General features: G+C 31.8%; 1 protein-coding gene across 1 annotated transcript; it reads right to left on the reverse strand.

The window, feature by feature from the left end:
- Window positions 1–137: 137 nt before the first annotated feature.
- LOC127711005 (cytochrome P450 4B1-like) lies at window positions 138–21,869 on the reverse strand. Its single transcript, XM_052216943.1, has 13 exons — window positions 21,741–21,869; window positions 19,118–19,310; window positions 17,751–17,952; window positions 16,983–17,110; window positions 14,495–14,619; window positions 10,409–10,471; window positions 9,582–9,705; window positions 8,280–8,412; window positions 7,534–7,657; window positions 6,715–6,910; window positions 5,543–5,625; window positions 1,986–2,051; window positions 138–603 (listed from the first exon to the last, which is right to left on the reverse strand). Exons 2-13 carry the CDS (start codon window positions 19,280–19,282, stop codon window positions 501–503), a joined length of 1,512 nt encoding a protein of 503 aa, XP_052072903.1. The 5' UTR covers window positions 19,283–19,310; window positions 21,741–21,869; the 3' UTR covers window positions 138–500.
- Window positions 21,870–22,272: the final 403 nt, after the last annotated feature.

A 22,272-nucleotide genomic window follows, 5' to 3' on the forward strand; every position in this document is an offset into this window, starting at 1 on the left:
CAATTTAGACTTGTTTATATATATATATATATAAGCCAACAATTAGCTCGCAGCTCAGTATCTACAGGTAAAAGGAATAAAGGCCAGTTTTTGAATTTTCTAAATCTTGGAAAAACATGACAGAATGAAGGAAGGCAGGACATGTAATATTATATTCCCAGTCACTCAGATGAAGGGCATAACCAAGTTCATCTGAACAATTGTTTCACAAGGACCTAGAAATACCTTAATGTATCAAAGGTCTCAATGCAACCTTGTTTATCATCATGAGGTACAACTGTATCAGTTCATATAACATTTTACAGTTTATACTTAGTTTAAACATTGATTTCAAGTCTGTAATTAAACTGTCCAATTTATACTAGATTTAAATATTGATTTCATGTTTACACACTATAATTCAACTGTCAAGTTAATTTCCAATATAATGCAGGTATTATGGATATTGGATTCCGACAATCTCTTTCATTCATATGAAGTACATGTGAATTTGATTGGTGTTAAGTCCTTTCTTTAAAGCAGGCCATAATTCCATTTTTGGCTCTCATCACTACCTCAGTAAAATGTTCTACTTCATGATCTGGATCTACAGAAATCTCAAATCTGTAAATATATTATATTGTTATGTCAAAGCTTTTAGAAAAGTATGCATGAATTTATACATCAATAACAAAAGAAAATAATTTTCAATATTTGACATACAGCACTTTATCCTTATGGTATAGAACCACTAATCGGTCCAGGTCCGAAAGAATATACAAGAAAGTAGTACATATTTTAAACAAAATAGTTCCTACGCATAGCTGTAACTTTATCAATAAGTAAAATATTTGGGTAATATTGGTATCAAATGAAAGCTAAAGGACTTGGAATCACTATAGAACCCTTGTTGAAAGTTTCTTTTGAATAATAAAAGAAATGTATGAATTATAATAGGAGGGCATATTTGCCCTGTTGTTCAGATGAAAAGTACCTGTTTTTGTACTTCCAAACTTCAGGAACCAGTGCGCTCTAATATGCAGTTAAAGGTATGTTGAATTTTTCTGTACAAGTCAGGATAAGGTATAGTTTTGATATGAAATGACCACCACTTTATTAGAACTTAAGACAAAGAAGTCATCAATGCTTGAAATAGCAGAATTTAAGATAGAAAGCAATGGGGTTATGAATTAGTGGTTTTATTTTTTATACATGTATAACAACATAATAGCAATGTATTAATAACAAGATAAGTCGGAAAGACACAAATGGCCTTGCTTGCAAAAAAAGTTTTTTTTTAGGAGTGGAAATTTGAGAATATGAGGTCTGTATAACTGTTATTTTCACGAAGTTTTCGAAGTCCAAAGCCCTAATTTCGGCACAAATCAGCGTCAGAACCAAACGTAAACTCAATCTGTAACTCATCATAGTAGACTCACATACTAAAAATAAGCTGAATATGTGAAGTCGTTAAGAAAATAAAGTTTGTATAACTGATATTTTCACAAAATTTTCAAAGTCCAAAGCACGTAATTTCTGCAATAATCAGTGGAGCAGAACCAAATGTAAATTTAATCTGTAACTTATCATAGAAGACTGACATACTAAAAAAAAGCTCAATATGTGGAGGTATTCAGAAAAAAAAAGTCTTTAAAACTGTTATATTCATGAAATTTTCAAAGTCCAAAGCCCGTTGTTTCGGCTAAAATCAGCAGAGCGAAACCAAATGGAAACTCGATCTGTAACTCATAATAGTAGACTCACATGCTAAAAATCAGCTCAATATGTGAAGGCATTTAGAAAAAAAATCTGTATAACTGTTTGTTGCAGAATGACAGAATAATGAAACATAAAAATATCATTATTATCCAGTTATAGTTACAATTATCAAAATGCAAACAATTAAGCACACTTTTAACTATATTCATCTATGAATGCAGAAAGTTCTAGATAAACAAATTCTACTGATTTTTGCCAAATTTTTTCGAAAATAAAAAAAAAATTACCTATTGACTAGTCTAGCAATAAGGACCTTTTCTTCATTTTGTGCAAATGCCTGGCCAATACAATTTCTGAAATAAAAAATAGAAAAATTATTAACTTTGTATTTGACCAAATAATTTAGTACTAAATACTCACTAATGCCCCATTAGTGTTGCTAGTAAAAGTAAAAGAACAAATATGACATCCAGTTTATATTATTGTCATTCTGTAACTTCTGAAACTATTGGGAGCATTTATTCTGGCATCTTTGTCATGATCAACTAAAATTTGAGATGAACTGTTTTGATTTCAAGAAAAGCTTCAAACAGATATTGGTCAGAATCAGAAATCTTTTAACTGCAATACCCGCCCAGTGGCATTATTTGCATTTGCATTAATAAAATAAAATGCTTCGCTGAGCGCAGCCTGATACGACCGCAGTGGTCGAACCCTGAACAGTTGGGGCAAATTTGGACACAATATTCAAGCTTGATACTATCTGAATTTGGATTGTGATCAAATTTTTAACATAATATAGGTTTCTGACACAAAATAAATGTGGTCAAAGATCTTAAAAATCCAATACGCGATACTGTGCAATTGAAGATTTCTTCTTGAAACTTTTCAAAAATTTGAAATTTGGAAAATTTGGAAAAAAAAATATGAACCCTTTTAAAAAAAAATTGGAAACCCCCCTTCCCCCCAAACTTTTTGAATCCCCCTTTTAGCATTAACCATCAAACTCAATTGCAGTCTTTCCTTTGTAGTATGGAACCTTGTAGTACAATTTTAGAGAGATCCATACACTTAATCACAAGTTACTGTCTGGAAACTAGAAAAATGCTTTTTTTAACCATAAAAGCCCATTTAAATACATCATAAAAGTATTAAAATAGAAAATGACATCATAGTCATGGCTAAAATTAAAAAACCTTCATCAGCAACTTTCAATAGTTATAACTAAAAATAAAATTCCTTCATCAGCATTTAAAAGTAACTTCTAAAAATAAATTGACAGCTAGGACTTTGCAACCATAAAAACCCATTTAAATACATCATAAAAGTATTAAAATAGAAAATGACATCATAATCATGCCTAAAATTAAAACACTTTCATCAGCAACATTAAATAGTAATATCTAAAAATAAAATTCCTTCACATACATAATCATGAATAAAATTAAATAATTTTTAAAATAGTAAATGACATCATAATCATGCCTAAAATTAAAAGCCTTTATTAAACATTTTTAAAATAGTAACTTCTAAAAATAAATTGACAGCTAATCACCTAAAGACAATACATTTCTTTATAAATAATTTACAAGCAGTGTAAGGGAGGTAATTTGACAATATGTGTTTGAATTACCTCCATTACACTGCTTTAAAATTATGTTTTGTACTTAAGTAATTGTCCATTAACCTGGAAACCCTTGTTTTCCCCCTTTTTTGCCCCTAATTCCTAAACAGTTTGAGCCACAACCCCCCAAAGCAAATTCTTACCATCCCTTTGTGATATGGTAACTTGTGGTATAATTTCAGAGAGATCCATACACCATTTCACAAGTTATTGTCTGGAAACTAGAAAAATGCTTATTTGGGCCCCATTTTGGCCCCTAATTCCTGAACTGTTAGGACCATAACCCCCAAAATCAATCCCAACCTTCCTTTTGTGGTCATAAATTTCATAGAAATCCATACACTTAAACAAAAGTTATTGTCTGGAAACCAATGTGTCTTCGGATGACGACGACGACGACGGTGACGTGATACCAAAAGACGACCGCAAAATTTTTGCGGTCGTATAAAAATAAGCTCCTGTGATGTCTTCGAATTACAATACATCATAAATAGCTATTTTTCACTATTACAACTATCATATAACAATTGTTTTCTGTTTTACACTGAAGGCCATTATATTGGCATCACATGTTTATTGTAATGTTTGTTTTGAGATTTTCTCTAACATATGAACACACAATCAAATCATATATGCATTATTTTTTTACCTAAAACTGTATATATCTGGTGTGTGTGTCTAATTTTTGTGATAATTATTTGACCATGAAATTAACCCTACATGAATATTTCACTATTCATTTTAAAAATGCATTGTATAAAAGACCTTAAACAGCAATAATGAGCACAGAGCAAATTTTCCTACCGTTTGAGACTTTCTATGGACCAAACAGTCAACAAAACCTGATGCTAAAATAACCTGATATACTTAATTGTGTATTTGTTGGGAATCGGTTTTATACAAAAGTGTATCTTTATTCTGCAGATTAGAACTACAACTCTATTTGATGCTGTAAGAAGATGTCAACAATTGCCTTGCAAAAATTGAAACTATAAGGATCTACCTCATAATAGTTGACCTATTTACACATAACTAATTTAAATAAAGAGCTGCTGAACCAACGCCTCCTATGTTTTGTGCTGGTAGAGTTCCCTTAACTAATTTATATTGGAAATTTCTAATATTCACATAGGAAAATTGAGTAAAGTCAAAAGTTTCATCTTATGATGTTTTATCGTCAAAATTATCTCCCCATTATGCCACCTAAAAATTGGGAGCCATTGTAGGGATAACGCGCTGTCAATTTGGCTCTTGAAAACCGATAAATTTATCCACATAGCATCATTACAATCCTTATATGACAGCTGTATTTTAAAAGGCAAGTTTATCTACTACCTATTAAGCATCATTTAATGCACTTTTAGGCCTGTGGTTAGCTTTAAACTATGTTCTGATTGGTTGTCAGGGGGAATTTCCGAAAGTTCAAAAACACTAAAAAAAATTCTAATTGAATATTTTGTGGAAGAGCAGTCTAAAAATTTTCAGAGGTTGAAGGCTTATTACCGTAAATAACACACTAAAAAAATGAAGTTTTTTTAAGTTATGCACAAAAAAGATCTGATTTATAAGGGTATTAACTAATATCTACCTAAGCAGTTAAGAAATTGATAAAACTGGGGAAATTTGTTTTCTTCAAACTGTTGTAGATGAAAGGGGAGACAACTAATAGTTTAGTTTGTTACGGTAATATGATAGATTATAATAAACAGTTCACTTGTAAAGCAGACTATAGTGTATAAATACTTTTAGTCACCAATGTAATAATGTGTGATTACCTAACATCTCTATGGACTAAATAGAAATAGTTCATATTTACATTAGTTCACCTTGAAAAGGATAATAACTATAAAAGTCATTTCCATAGCATTTGTCTTCCATGATAACCTTCTTGATTAACAGGGGGATAATGTGTTGACCTTGGTCCTGCTGAAAACGGAATACAAACTATAAGGATCCATCAATAATGTTTGTCTCCATTAAATCTCTTTCTGCATTATATGGGAGATAATTCAAATATTTACCTTGCTCCAGCAGAAAATGAAGTTAAACTATAAGGATCAACCCAAAATGTGTGTAGCTCCTAAATCTCTCTGCATAATAAGGGAGATAGTTTGTTTACTTTGGTCCTTTTGAAAATGGAATAAAAACTGTAAGGATCCACCCTTAATGTTTGTCTCCATCAAATCTCTCTGCATTATAGGGGAGATAATTCATATTTACCTTGGTCCAGCAGAAAATGGAGTAAAACTATAAGGATCCATATCATGATGCTTGTCTCCAACAAATCTCTCCGGTTTAAACTCCTAGAAATGAAAATAAATATTATTCGAATTAAGTGTGTTATTTTTGATTTATAGAAAAGAGATGTGTAAAATCTAGTTAAAAGTTAGGAATGTCACAATAAAAATTGCAAAGCCACTGGTGTTTAGTATAAACAGATGGCATTGTTTTTAAAAGAGATTTGACCAACCTTATAATGCATTTTCTATGCCAAAATTCAATGGCCAAAAAAAGGTATAAAAGCAGCTGCTTCAATTACAATTTTTGAATAGTTAAAATTTAAATTATTCATTGCTTTTTTGTTATTTGCTTTGTGTACTATACATTTGCTCTACATTAATATATTGGTAACCAATGGTAGGCTATTTTTCTTTTAAGTCTTTACTCATACCAGAACAGATTTTGTTTGCCACTTAGTCCTTTATCATCAAATGTATTTATCTATTACAGTCTAATAGCTGAGCCCATATAGAATGACTAGAAAGTAATTTAACATTGTTAGAAAATATGACTTCAGACATCTTACTTCATATGACCACTATTTTACATCCTACCAGGGGGTTATATAATATGTGAGGCTTTATATAAGGTTGCAAATTGCAATCTACTATTTGCTTCCTTATATGAATAATTTGTTGTTGTTTTAAAGTACATTAAAATTAACTCAGAATCTTATTCTTTTTATGTTGACAGTAGAAAATAAGTGGCAGAATTATGATGACAAATATATTGGAGACACACAGCAATTTCTGATAAATATTTTGATAACAGACAGCAAATGTTGCATCTGCTGAATCATTGTTGTGTTTAAAAGAAGGGAAATAACTCTAAAATGAAATGTGGGCAATAACATGAAAATGCCTGATGTAGATTATTACATACTGTAAAATAAAGAATAACACATGACAAATTATGTTTTTACCAATTAAAAAAGTCAAATTTATATCTGACATGAAATAATATGTCCTAATTTTCCTCGATCTCTCATGGTCCTTAGCTATGAGAGACATAAAAAAAACTGTTTTGACCTCAATTCAATCTGAAGAAATTGACCTAGTCAAATAAAATATAATAATATGTCTCCCCTATGGGCATCTCATATTTATAATTACCCATGGATCCTCCCACACATCAGGATGATGATGAGCATGATGGATAGCCATATCTATAAAACTTCCTTTAGGTATCTCTACACCCTCAATAACACATGGTTCATCTAACATCCTACTGATGACTGGTACTGGTGTGTGATGTCTCATTACTTCTTTCAGGAAACAACTCAAATATTTCATTTTTGATATGTCTTCACTGAAAATAAACACATGTTTGAAAAATAAAAAAGAAACATAAGTATAAAGCAGAAACACATATGAGCATTTTTTTTATTATTATTTAATAGTTCTATAACCAGGTCTTTTAACATGTCATGGCATCCAGTATTAATACTCTGTTTATAGAGTACTGTAAATTCAGAAATTATTGCGAGGTGTTTATTAATGCGAATAACGCTACTTGAGTATCGCAATAATAAAAACTCGCATTCTGACATCAAATACATATATCTGCATGTAGCTTTTCCAAAATTCGCAATAGTTAAACTCGCATTTTTGTTAATTTTTCAAAAATCGCAATAATAAATGCACGCGATAATTTCTGAATTTACAGTAATGTAGAATCTAATATATTGAAGATATATCCTTGAGATTTTTAAAAGACACATCATTGAGAATACCTTATAACAGTGTTTTAGCAGACGTAGCATATATACCACGTTTCTTTAGCTGTATAACTATAGAAAAGTATAACTTCAAATGCTACACTTTATCATAATTTCATCCCGAACCCCTAAGGATCAATATATATAGAAAGGTAATTAAATAAAGCATTAACTTCAATAAATTAAGCCTGGAGATATTCATTTCCTTACTTACCAATCAACATACTGTTTATCCCCAACAACCCTTTTGACCTCTTCATAAACTTTGTCCTGTATATCTTTGTGCTTGCCTAAACTGTATATACTCCAGCTCAACACACTGGATGTTGTGTCATGACCTTTATTTCATAAGGAGAAACAAATCATTTTATCAGTATTTTATGATTTTAATATATTCATTGTAAAAAATTATGTTTTTAAATAGACAGAAATATTCAAAATTGAATGACAGATATAAGCATTTTCAACACATTGGTAAATAATGTATAAATTTTTTGTCTTCTTCAAGTTAAAACTGTAAGCATTTTGCATAAACCTGATGTAATAATACCTTAGTACAAAATGTACTAATTTCTGCCATGAAGGGAAGCTAGGCAGTCCAATCTGAATTTTATATTGTTTTGTTTTTTTATTTTAAAATACCTACCTCATAAAAAAAGGAACTAATAAAAATTTAATATAACATCTAATAAATAGATTAAGATGCAAACACAATGTTCAAAATTATTTTCAGAGGCTATGGTTGAGGACTTTTGGACATTACAAATCAAAATTTAAATTAAGAAAAATAAAAGTTCTTAAGAATTTTTTCGAGGGTGGAAGGTCCAGGGCTCTTAAATGTTGATAATTACCAGTTGTACACCTAGAACCTGCATAATTGAAAACTCCTAAATTGCTTAACATTTTAAATGCTGAATATTGAATCACACCTGGCCTGCAATTATAAACATAATACTATACCAGCAAACATAAAAGTATCCACCTCAGTTCTAATCTCTTCATCAGTTAACCCTTTACCAGATTCATCTCTGGCTGTTAACAAAATGTCCAGAAAATCCAACTGTCTTCTTTTCTCAGTGTCAGCATTTTCTTTCTATAAAAGTGTTTAGTTCACTTAATTTATGTTCTATTGCGAGAAAAAAAAATGAAAAATAAGAATATTTATTAAAATAACTTTTTTAGCCATGTGATTTTCATTTCAAGTATTTGTGTTGTTTATTGTTGCTTTTTGTGGTGCGTTAGTTTTCACATTTTTTTTTAAGAAAAAAGGTTTTATAGCATGTTAAAATGCAGCACATGTTGATTTAACCTAATCAGCTGTCATAACAATAAAGTTTAAAAAATACTGTAAATATTCTCCAATTTAGATGATATAAATTTCATCTGTAGCATGTTTGATTGATTGACTGTTGTTTAACTGCACCCTTAGCACACCAGGCTATATCATGGTTGACTGTCTTTAGTTATTGGTTGAGGGAGTCAGAGTCCTTGGAGAGAACCATGACCTTTGGCAAGAAAACTGGAAATTTTAGCAAATTCAGAGCACACTTTGCCAAGACAGATTTAGAAGCTCACAGCCTTAGTATTGACAGGTTAGTGATCGCTGTAGAAGAACTACTTAGACCACCATTGAGGTCCCAGCAGCATGTTTGAAAACAGTTATTTGATGAGTGTAATATAAGCTGCAGGTGTTTACGAGATTGACAGTACATTTGCCATGAAATATTTTGAAAAAGATATTGCGAAGCATCATTTGTATGTCTGTAAGGCATGCAAGCTTGAAAGGGAGGAAAAATAAATTGACACAACTGAAGTAAGCTACAAAAGTATGTCGATAATTTATAAGCTGTAACCTTGGGTTACTAGAACCAATATTTACAATGTATAACAACTTTTAGTGGTGTAAAATAAGGAATTATGAATGGCAAATTTTTTATCACTTTCTGCATGTACCTAAAATATCAATGTCAGCCAGAGGGCTTAATCATGATGGTTAATATCAATCCTGCATATAGTATTGTTCACTTAATCATATATTTAAATATGATAAATCCAAACAGGGCTATATTACAGGGTGGGTGGGGGTGATAAATCTGGAACATGCAATAAAGGTTTCAATGTAGCATCTTTATCAGTTTTCAAAACAGTAGTATCAACATCTAATTATATATGCCTGTAATCAAATTGTATAATTCAAGTCAGAAAAACTCTTTCAGTGAAAAATTAAACAACTGCTACATGTACATGTATAATGTATCATACCAAATCTTCTTTTCTCTTTGAAATAATATCTTCTGAAAACTCATGAACAAAATCACAGAGCTTGAAAAATTCTTTACCACTAGGTGACAGTTTGAATAGAAATTCTGGATACAGGTTAATATTTCTACAAAATAAAGGCATCATCAATCATATATAAATACAAAGCCCAAATAATTCAAATTAAGTTTGTTTTGTATGGTAATAAACTTCATGAATCAATATTTTATTGAAACCATAAGGCACCCACGCTAATTATTAATTTCAGTACATGTATGAACAAATATAGTAATGCTGCCAATATTGGGCAATGAAATATCTACATTTAGAAATTTCAAAGTTGTAACTTCTTGGGCACCACAAAGCAAACTTTCCTTTCTCACCCAACAGATATGAATGATTTTTTTTCTAGTGTGGCAAATTATGGTCGTGACCTTTTAACTTATACAGTAAATCTTAATTGGAAAAATGAGTTTCATCTTCTTATTGGTACTCAGCACACTTCATTTGTTGAAAAACACTGATGAAGACTGAACATATACTTGTCTGTCTGGTGTTGACATAATTTTCATCTGGATCCTCAATTTCTTTTAATTTTAATATAATAATCAAAGTTCGTCATGTTTTGTATGTAGGGGTTCTAAAAAGCAGCGATTGTTTAAAAAAATCACATACTGCCCATTTTATTACACCACAATGAAATGAATGTACATGTATGCATGAGCCCAGGCTTTTTTCTTTTCTTTTTTAGATTAATTAAAATTCTCTTTTTAAATGATTCAACGTAATTATTTCAAAAAACAATGGTTTAAATATTATTTATAACTTACAGACATCTATGTAAGGTAAGTTCAATCATTCTTTTAACTGCTTTAACATATGGATGGCTTTCACTGTAAAGATTAAATGCCTCTTTTTACAAGTATCAGAACAAAATACACAACATTTATCTAGGACAAATAAGTAACAAAAAATTGGAGTCGTTGTACAGTATGGGTTTGCTCCTTGTTAAAGATAGTACAGTGACCGGCAGTTGCTTTCATCCACGCATTTGGTCTCTGTTAGATAGTTGTCTCATTGGAAATCATACCAAATCTTTCTTTTATCTACTGTGAAAGTACTTTTATTCGTGGGGTACCAATTTTTGTGGTTTTCGTGGATGGCTTTATCCATGAGTTTAAGTGTCCAACGAAATTTAACAACTGTTGTCCAAATCAAGACATGGAAAGAACCCCGTGTATATTGGTGTAGGTTTTACCACATTGATACCGGCATATCTAGTGTACATCGAATATAAGCAAATGCAATATGAACAATATATACAGCTTCAGACAGGATTTTATCCATTTAATCTTTTAAAAACCTAAAATCTACGACTTTTAACCTTTTAATTGTCAGGAAAAGTTAGTTTCGATCAATGAAAGTCAGACTTCCAGTGATGATATTCGATGATGAAGTGTTGAATTTATCTCCTCGTAATTCTCATACGAAAAAAAAACATATTGGGCTTGATATTTTATTTCATTCAGAATTAATTCTACATTTCAAAGTACATTTGTAGTATTTGTTTATGTTATCGTTTGCTTTAAGTGACATGTTTATGACACAATTAACACCTTTGATGACCGTTAATCTGATGATCATTAAATTTCGGGTTAATTAGTGTCATCACTTCTGATTACACATGTGCAATAATTAAAATGTTTACTTTGCAATTTCCTTCAGTCGAGACAATTTGTAAGCATGATGAATAGATGAATCAGCTTATTTACGAATTCAAAGCAATTATTTTATCAAAAAATTGATGAATGTTGTCAATTTTGCAATGTCCAACAAATTATCATAGAACAACATATGATTATTTTCATAGATCTAAATAACAATTTTTTTCTTCAGAAAACTAAAATCCATGAATTTAAGAACTCACGAACATGTAACTTTTGTTAAAACCAGGAAAATTGATACCTTGATTTAAACAAGAAATGATTGTAACAGGATGCTGTTACGAAGTCTCCCAAACGAAGCTCCCATAATTCGTAATTCCCAGGGTCGCCTGACATTGGGCAACGTCCAGTGAAAATTGGTTTGGTCCAGTAAAGTTATATGCATTAGTGATGCCTGGGGACTAACCTTGTATATCATTCAAATCATCTTGGCATGACAAACCAGAATATATATGGTTTAGGGGTGGGGATCTCGACCATTTACAAGATACAAGAACATTGGGGGTGGGGAGGAACCCCTGGGGACTGGCCCTATACGTCATTCAAATGTTCATTACATGACAAACAGGAATATATATGGTTTAGGGGTGGGGATCTCAACCATTTACAAGATATTAGAACATTGGGGGTGGGGGGAACCCCTGGGGACTAACAGTATACGTCATTCAAATGTTCGAGACATGACAAATAGGAATATATATGGTTTAGGGGTGGGGATCTCAACCATTTACAAGATAGAACTTTCTCAAATGACAGGGGGTCGGGATGACCCCTGGGGACTAACCCTGTATATCATTCAAACCATCTTCGCATGACAAACCAGAATATATATGGTTTAGGGGTGGGGATCTTGACCACTTACAAGATATTAGAACTTTCTTAAATGGCAGGGGGTGGGGGTGACCCCTGGGGACTAACCCTGTATAACATTTGATGTGCTTTATCATGACAAACCAGAATATATATGGTTTAGGGGTGGGGATCTCGACCATTTACAAGATATTAGAACTTTCTCAAATGGCAGGGGGTCGGGATGACCCCTGGGGACTAACCCTGTATATCATTCAAACCATCTTAGCATGAAAAACCAGAATATATATGGTTTAGGGGTGGGGATCTTGACCACTTACAAGATATTAGAACTTTCTTAAATGGCAGAGGGTGGGGGTGACCCCTGGGGACCAACCCTGTATTTCATTTGATGTGCTTTATCATGACACACCAGAATATATATGGTTTAGGGGTGGGGATCTCGACCATTTACAAGATATTAGAACTTTCTCAAATGGCAGGGGGTCGGGATGACCCCTGGGGACTAACCCTGTATATCATTCAAACCATCTTAGCATGACAAACCAGAATATATATGGTTTAGGGGTGGGGATCTTGACCACTTAGAAGATATTAGAACTTTCTTAAATGGCAGGGGGTGGAGGTGACCCCTGGGGACTAACCCTGTATTACATTTGATGTGCTTTATCATGACAAACCAGAATATATATGGTTTAGGGGTGGGGATCTCGACCATTTACAAGATATTAGAACTTTCTCAAATGGCAGGGGGTCGGGATGACCCCTGGGGACTAACCCTGTATATCATTCAAACCATCTTAGCATGACAAACCAGAATATATATGGTTTAGGGGTGGGGATCTTGACCACTTACAAGGTATTAGAACTTTCTCAAATGGCAGGGGGTGGGGGTGACCCCTGGGGACTAACCCTGTAATTCATTTAATGGGCTTTATCATTTAGAACATTTTCAATTAAAAAGATTGTGTCTATCACAAACGGTTTTCAATTTATAATCATTTGAAAATTTAAAAAAATAAAATTCCATAGGGTTCTATAGTAAAACCATCTTTTCTTTTTGCCCCTCAAAGTACCCCTTCAAAACCCCATTGCACAAACAAAACCCTGATTGCACCACTAGACATGTTAGTCTAACATATTGTGAAACCCTAAGTTAATCTGACAAGCTGTTTTGGAGAACGGGTGCGGACAAGTTCAAATTTAAAAGCGGCGGAAGAAGAAGAAGAAGAAGAAGAAGAAGAAGAAGAAGAAGAAGAAGAAGAATAATAATAAGAACTGAGCAAAAACAATAAGTCTTCCCAAACTTCGTTTTGGAGACTTAATTAAAGTACTTTCACAGTATTAAATACATGTATAAACACCACCATTCTTTGGTTACTTGCACATAAGTTAATACACAAGAGATCATCTTGATACTGCTGCAGAATGTAGGATCATTAGCCTCTTTTTTAAAGACCTAAAGAGAAACTCATGAGATGAAGAACTAAAGAAAATCTCATGAGATAAAGAACAGCAATGAAATGCTTCATAGGATTACTGTCTGTGTAATGCTACCAACATCAATTCTAGAATACTATGTTTGCAGTAGCTTAATGATGCTAGAACTTCTTACACACATAAGCATACACTGGAGCCCTGTCTAGTGAGGACCAGCACTGTCATGGTCATGCTGAGAAAAACAGCTTTTTAAACACATATAAATGAATATCTGCAATCAACTTTCATGATGGAAGAACTGGCTTCTAACTTAATTTCATAAATACAAAATGTTTTCACTTGCCTAAATAAGTTTTTAATCAAAATGAAGAAAACATTACTACTCATGAAATAAAACACATTTCCTCTGATGATATTCATTTCTCATACCAGCCTTTACCCTTTTAATTCAACAATTGTCAATTATCAATTATAAAACTTTTGTTACAGAGAAATATTAGTATTAGTATTAGTATTAGTATTGTTAATATTTTTTTTTACCATGTTTACCCTGTCAAACATAAAAGATTGGATTGATTCCTGAGTTTGCAGTATTTCATGTAATGTCTCACATACTCCTACCCTTCACCTTTCCTTCTTTAGTTAAACAAGTCCAAGTTATTTACAGAAACATCAATGTGTAAGATATAAATGCATCACAATCAATAATATCTGTAGATCATAAGTATCTGTATTTCATCAGTATCTGTATTTCATTTCTGTATAGCATTAGTATCTGTATAGCATTAGTATCTGTATATCATTAGTATCTGTATAGCATTAGTATCTGTATATCATATATTTGTTATTTTCTAATTCAAAAATTGATAAAACACGAATGCCTATTGCTGATTCAAATTTGAGATGAATTTTCAAACTAATTTCTTTATTATAATTTCTTACCCTACGTCTTGTATATTTCCTTTGTATGACAGAGAACATTGTAACAAGATATCTAGTGTAGCCAGTCCAGAATATTGAAACACTTCTACATATTTAGCATTCTTACTTCCTTCTGCAAATTTCTCCTTTAAAAAATAATGTAATATTATATATTAGACCTTATCAAATTTATTTTTCAACCTTTGTTTTTTTTTTAACTTCAGAATTAATGAAAGTCATCATATTTGGGACAGATGTAACTACATAAGGAAAATAAGAAAAAAAAATCATTACTAGCAATAAAGACTACTTTTACCCCCACATGCCAAATATCAGAGGTCTGTGTAAACAAATAAGAAAGTTTTGGCTAAATCAAGCTGACCTGCAAAAAAGTCAAAATATAAGACCTTGAGGTTAGAGGTGAAGGCCAAACATATGCAAGGATATTATGCAACATAAAGTCCAATACTGGAACTGGTATGCAAAATATCATAAGCCTAAGTCAAAAGAAAACAAGGTTTTGGTACATACTTATTAAAAAATAAATGTGGATAGTGTCCACATGTGGACACAGATGATGCCCCCGCTTGCATATCATATAGTTATAAAGGGACATAACTGAAGAACAATAAAAGTGACTCTACCCAAATTTGAACTTGATCTGAGTTTTGTGGTAATGAGCATTGTGTGTAAGTCTCATAACATTTGGATGAGGCTAACTTAAGTAGAGAACAGAAACTAAAAATTCAGCAATTTTTCTATTTGTAAACACGCATAACTCTAGAACAGTTGTGTGTAAGTTTTATAACATTTGGTTGAGACAAACTAAAAAATTCAGCAATTTTTATGTTTATAAAGGGACATAACTCAAGAATGGTAAAAGTGTCGCCACCAAATTTCGTACTTAATCTGTATTATGTAGTAATAAGCATTGTGTATAAGTTTCATAACATTTGGTTGAGGCAAACTAAAGTTAGAAAACGGAAACAAAAAATTTGTAATTGATCTTAGTTTTGTGGTAATGAATATTGTGTATAGGTTTCATAATGTTTGGTTGGGGCAAACTTAAGTAACAGAATGGAAACTAATAATTTTGCAATCTTTCGAAATAAAGGGGCATAACTCAATAATGGTTAAAGTGACACTACCCAAATTCAACTTGATCTGTGTTTTATCACTGGAAGTCAAAATTAAACATTGCATTGTATAAAGCATTGGTTGTAGTTGATTCAACTATAATCATGGACAAAGGAAGATAACTCCAATTTTAAAATTACTTGACATTTAGAAGAAAATAAAAATTTTGCAATTTTTCCATTTATAAAGGGCCATAACTCTAGAACAGTTAAAGTGACGCCACCAAAATTCAAACTTGATCTGTGTTTTGTGGTAATAAGCATTGTGTATAAGTTTCATAACATTTGGTTGAGGCAAACTTAAGTTAGAGAACGGAAACTATAAAAATTTTGCAATTTTTCCATTTATAAAGGGGCATAACTCTAGAACGGTTAAAGTGATGCCACCAAAATTCAAATTTGATCTGTGTTTTGTGGTAATAAGCATTGTGTATAAGTTTCATAACATTTGGTTGAGGCAAACTTAAGTTAGAGAACGGAATCTAAAAATTTTGCAATTTTTCCATTTATAAAGGGCATAACTCTAGAACGGTTAAAGTGATGCCACCAAAATTCAAATTTGATCTGTGTTTTGTGGTAATAAGCATTGTGTATAAGTTTCATAACATTTGGTTGAGGCAAACTTAAGTTAGAGAACGGAAACTAAAAATTTTGCAATTTTTCCATTTATAAAGGGCATAACTCTAGAACGGTTAAAGTGACGCCACCAAAATTCAAACTTGATCTGTGTTTTGTTGTAATAAGCATTGTGTATAAGTTTCATAACAATTGGTTGAGGCAAACTCAAGTTAGAGAACTGAAACCAATTTTGGGACGTACGGACGTACGTACGTACAGACGGACAAGGGTAAAACTTATTGCCCCCACTGCTACGGCGGGGGCATAAAAAAAAATTTAAATTGACATTATAGACAAAAGTCAAGTTCAAATCTTTGTCATATTTAAGCGTTCAGGATAAAACAGCATGTCTCCTTTTTCGAAAGGGTGAAACACATATACATCGAAATTGGAAAAAAACTTGAAAAATTTCTTATTTGTACCTTTATCTATTATTTTGCTAGTGACAAATTGTAAGTAAAAAGTTTTGTTGTTGTCTCTTATATCTAAATATGACATTCAATTATTTACAATATATTACGAACAAATATGAACATTTTTTCACTTCAAATACCAACAGGTAATTCTGTATCATATTTTGGCTCTCATATATTATAAATCAGTGATATTTCTTAAAAGAATACACCAATGTGCGCGTTACTTGCTGTCGTATAAAGTAAACTTTTTGAGCAATGGAATTCAGTAACTAAAAACAATTATTTTTTATGTTGACTACGTACCAATTATGATAATAAAGTTACATAAAAATTACGTACTAATAATGTATCTGTCACATCATTGTAGATTTTGAAATAACCATTCAAAATGGAGAAATGAAAAGCTGGTGTCAACAATCTTCTGTTTCTTTCCCACTTTGGTCCATCCGATACCAGTAAACTTTCACCTGTTCATAAATATAAGAATATATTTTTTTTATTTAAAACTTTCGTTAGATATTTGACAAATTATGTAAAGTTTTCTAGTATAAGGCTTTCAAATAATTGAACATTTGAGAATTTAATTGATGAGAGTAAAGATATCATGCAGCCTATGTGATGCTGTTTAATCTTTTTTTTCTACTGTAAATTCATTATTATTCGTGAGATACCAATTTTCATAGAATTCACTGGTAAAGGTAAACCACACATTAAATCGTTCAGCGGAGTATACATTTTCTGGAGGATTGTATTCAGAATTTCACAAAACCATAGAATCAAATATTAGCAAAAATCATGAAATGCAATTTTCCCTCAATCAACAAAAATTGGTACCATGAAAATAAAAGAGTGATTATTTTTATAGAGTTGATCATATGTTGATATTATCAAGATATAATCAAAAACAGAAATTTTATAACAATGAAGAAAATAATTTTTTGGAATGTCATCATGTATGGTTGCCTTTTTCAAATTGAATTTATCAATCCATGGGATTATAATTGAAATTTGTGAACCTGGTCGTGACATGAGCAGGCATGCTATTTTCAATAATAATATCAAAATCAAACTATCTGCCTTTTGTATGGACTTAATTGCATAACCTACCAATCCATGGTAACATAAAGGAAATTCCTGCCCCTTGTCTGGACTTTGGTGCAGTTGATTTCATTACGACCTTAATAGTGTCTGGATGGGTCAAGGTCAATAAAGGTCGTATAACAAATAACCAGTAGACAAAAGCTTTACATCTTTTTTCTTCCACATATTCCTTACACATCTTCTTGAAAAATCCATCAAATGTTTCAATCTACAAAAATCAGAATGCCAGGTGTAATGTGGGCGGTAATACACAGGTGCGCATTTCCCATATCCTTTTTTTTGTAATTTTTTCCCACTTCCTAGTTCATAATTTTTTTTCAGATCCCATTTTTTAACCCCCTATATCCTACATCCCCACCTTTTTTTACCCAATATGTCCCACATCCCAAAAGAGTGTCATACCCATTAGTGAAATTAGTTAGAAAAATTATATATAATGTCCAGTGGCAACTATTACATATATCTTCAGGACAAGATCATGGGTCTATGGTTGCCTTAAAACTGGTTGCCTTAATAATCAAATTATAAAAACTGTGAATTAATTTTTCTCATATACCATTAACACTGATACCAGCAAATATAGTTGAAATGTCTTTGATAGTTTCAGTTAAATTTTCATTCTTTTTTTTTACACTGAGGACAATGAAATGCTTGGTAAATACATTGTATAAACATATCTTTATTGTTGAAGACTGTATGTTGATCTTTATATATCTTTTTTATAGCTATTTGTGTTGTTGCGTTGCTGTCTCATTAACATATATGTCACATCTTTTATTAATATGCATTTATAGTTATACTGAATCGACAAACATTCCAATTTGACAATGAGATACAACCAATTCAGTATAAACTGTCTTACCTTCACAAATTTAGTATTGAGTTCAACATATATTTTAGATCATTTTTAGTCTGGGAAAACATGGACTGTTTATTACTTGAAATTGTGGTTTGTTTTCATTTTGTTAGTTATTCTTGTGCTTAGAACTGATTGGATGAGTTTCACCTTTTTAATCTTTACAGTTTGTTCTTACATTGTGCTGTTTAGCCACTATCCTATATTGGGAGGGTTGAGCACACACAAACATGTTTAAACCTGCCACATTCTTTTAATAATAAAGTCTCTGTATTTTGAATTATTTAATATTTTGTTTTCCTGAGGCCTTTTATATATAGCTTATACACACTATGGAATTCCTCATTGATGAAGTCTGTACAATGACCTGTAGTTGTGAACATCCTAACTGTCCATTAGTCTTTATAAAATAGTTGTATCATTAGCAATCATTGCCCATCCTAGGCCTTATTTTCATACTTATGTATTTAAATTCTTGAAATTAGAATGCTCTGTATACTGTTTTTAGAATAAATACCTGGAGTGCATTTCCAAACAACCAATGTGTTTTAGGTCCTGGAAAATGAGACAGCGTCTTGACCATATTACCATGCCATTGTAAGAACTTGATCAAGTTTATAATGATAACTGCGAGAATCAACACACCTATACCAATTACTATTGACATCAAAACAGCTGCCATGGCAAAACTGGTTATTCACTATATGTATCTGAAATTTGACAGTAACAAATCATCTCTGTTTTCAATGTATATCATACCTGTACTTGCATGATATTCATTATCTGGCTTTGCTGTCATAAAAATTTGGAGTATGATTATCGTACTCAGACTCAGAATTTGACCAAATAAAATGCTGAATTTGAGTGTTTCGAGAATAAATTTTGTACTCCTGAGTACTGAGAGTGAGTAAAGTTTTATGAGAGTATAGGCCCTAATTCAGTGAGATGAGATGAGGCATATGTACTGTAAATATGTCCAGGCACTTTCCCACTTCCAACCACTGCAGGCATGACAGAATTATGTGCCTTTTGGATGTCAAAAGCCTGTTGTCCAATCAATGGTTGTCTTTGGTAGCTTTCTGCAATAATGGTTATCTGTTCATGGTGTGTAACGTTATATAAGCTTAAAGTTTAACCTGGGAACAGTATAGCTAACGGGAAATGAATCTGATACGCTTTTCAGTATAAAATTGATAAAATCTCGGACTCCTCGAGACTTCCCGAGATTTACGGATTTTGGTAGCGTCTGACTGAAAAACTATCAGAACTGCTCAACAAATAAACCACATAACTCTAATTGTAAATAAATACAAGTTTTATCATTTAGTAGATATATTTTGTCATATAAAATTACCAAAATAATTTGGATTTAATTGATGTGAAGTGTTTTATAATAGTTTGGGAATTATAAATCAATGCGGCAATGGCCGCCATTTTTTTATTACCTTGTTTGCATTCTGCACAATTCTGTGATGAAATGCTTGCGATTTTAACAAATTTAAAGTGACAGAATACAAGTTTGATACACTAGCATCACTATAAAACTAGTTTGAATGACATTTTATTGATAATATCAGAAATTATTAGGATAATAGCGAGTCCGTTTTTAACACATGTCCGTTTCTGTATCGTATCTTTATTAACTATGGCACGACGATAAATCGACTACAATCAGGTAGTGTCAAGTCCCGTCAATATATATGTTCCTGGTTTAACCAGGCTTTTTTTTTCTGTTTTAAATTCTTTCACAATTTGTTATCCTTTTAAATATTGGTTTTGCTTTTATATCTTAATTAGGTGTTGATTCCTGTGGGGGTCCCCCAGCCCCCCACCCTCTTAAAAAAAAGAAAAAATAATTTGATAAGGTAAGTTTACAGCCAATTTTGCATGAAAATAAGGTTTTTTAAGCCCCCTCCCCAAATAAATCAAATATTGTATCCATGCCAGCTTATTAGTTTTTAACATCATGGTGAATGACCAACTTCAAGCACAGACTCCTTAGGCAATGGCCCATTCCCTTCAAAGGCGTCATAGTATATGTATGTATGTTTGTGCTGTTAGATTATGTACAACCTATCACCAATTACAATACCCAAACCAACATCAAAGGAGAGTTAGAACTAACTTTGGGTATCTTTTTTGATAGTCACCAGGCTATCCAATTAATCTTAAGTTTAATAATCATACAAATATACACAGGAAAATATAACACAATATCACAGAAGAAAGTCTAGTTACAAATTCATATTTCTTTGTCTTATTAGAAGAGGCTGCACCAGCATACCCGGGGTAAATAACTATTTATTGTGCCCTGTAATTGAGTGACATAATTGTTCAAAACAACAACGACGGACAAGGAACGTCGATACAAATGACAACAGAATTATTTCAGCATGTTCAGTGGAGAACAAAAACAATGAAAAATGTATGATCTTGCCGGACGGAGTGATAAAATTCTTTCTACTTTTTTTTAAGCATTTGTATGAGGGTAGGAATGCCCTTTATCGTCAGGCGTCAAACAGTCATTTTCAACTACTGTTAACGTCAAATTGGTTAAAATTTTATCATGATTCGTCAAAATATCCTTATCATGAATTGATTTGTTAGAGGTCTAAAATAATTATTCGTTACCATTATTTTTGGAAAGAATTTAACGGGATTCGTCAAAATCAGTTGATCTGTTTATCGTCATAAAGAAAATGTACAATTTATTGTCATGCCCCAAAAATTACCTTTTAAACGTCATTTGGCAAGATTTTTACCGTTATTCATAGGTACCCCCCATAACGATCCTCTTGTATAATATGTGACAAAACAGATTATACAATGTCCTTTTCGATATGGGCTTTGGTATCGCCCCTCGGCCCATATGAGCCCTACGCTGGCGCCTTGGGCTAAATTATTGGAGTCTACTCAGGTTGATACCAGGGCCAATATGGAAAAGGACATGTTATAATCTATAATTCTTATATATACATAATGGTTTAGGATGAGTATATATATATTTACATGTCAAAGTAACTCTTTGAATGACCGTTTCTCTGATTAACGCTATATGTCTTAAGCTTAGAGCCATAATTTGGAGGTATTCAGTTTTTATACTGATAAATGTATGACTGGATTATTTCAAGTATAAATACCTCTCATAAATCGCAAAAAATACTTGCAAGTCTGCAATTAATTTCCACTAAAAGCAAAACAGAATGTTTGCTCTATAAAAGAGATTGAGACTCTAAAAAGGATTTATGTTACTTGGTTTCACAAGTAAATATTGGGATGTATTGCATAGGGGAGAGAAACGAGCATTCGACTTGCATGTTCAGTTCAGTTCAGTTTCTTGTATATTCCTCCATTAATTGTGGAGCACTACCCATAGGGTATAATTGTAGCAACTATATACACCTTAGAACATAAGGAAACATTTAATTATGTACAGATGACTGAATTTAGGCAATAATAATTACTAAATAATTAATATTATAACTAATTCATAGGATTGTCATCATAAAATTTTAAAAATAATATTCATAATGTGCTGAAGTGTAAGAATAAGTTAAGTAAGAACTGGATATATTTACAAATAAGAATTTAGAATTTAAGTGGTCTTAAATTAAACTTTCTTATAATTGTTAGTTAAAGGTGCTATACGTACGTCAGAATTTATAATGAGAA

This window comes from Mytilus californianus, unplaced genomic scaffold (assembly GCF_021869535.1).
Source record: "Mytilus californianus isolate M0D057914Y unplaced genomic scaffold, xbMytCali1.0.p SCAF_8, whole genome shotgun sequence".
NCBI lineage: Eukaryota > Metazoa > Mollusca > Bivalvia > Mytilida > Mytilidae > Mytilus > Mytilus californianus.

Coding starts and splice junctions, on each gene's coding strand:
- LOC127711005 (XM_052216943.1), bottom strand. CDS start 19,282: ATGGCAGCTGTTTTGATGTCAATAGTAATTGGTATAGGTGTGTTGATT. Junction 14,620..16,982: donor ATGTGACAGATACATTATTA/GTACGTAATTTT, acceptor TATTTTTTAAAG/GAGAAATTTGCAGAAGGAAG. Junction 6,911..7,533: donor GATAAACAGTATGTTGATTG/GTAAGTAAGGAA, acceptor GTTTATTTTCAG/TGAAGACATATCAAAAATGA.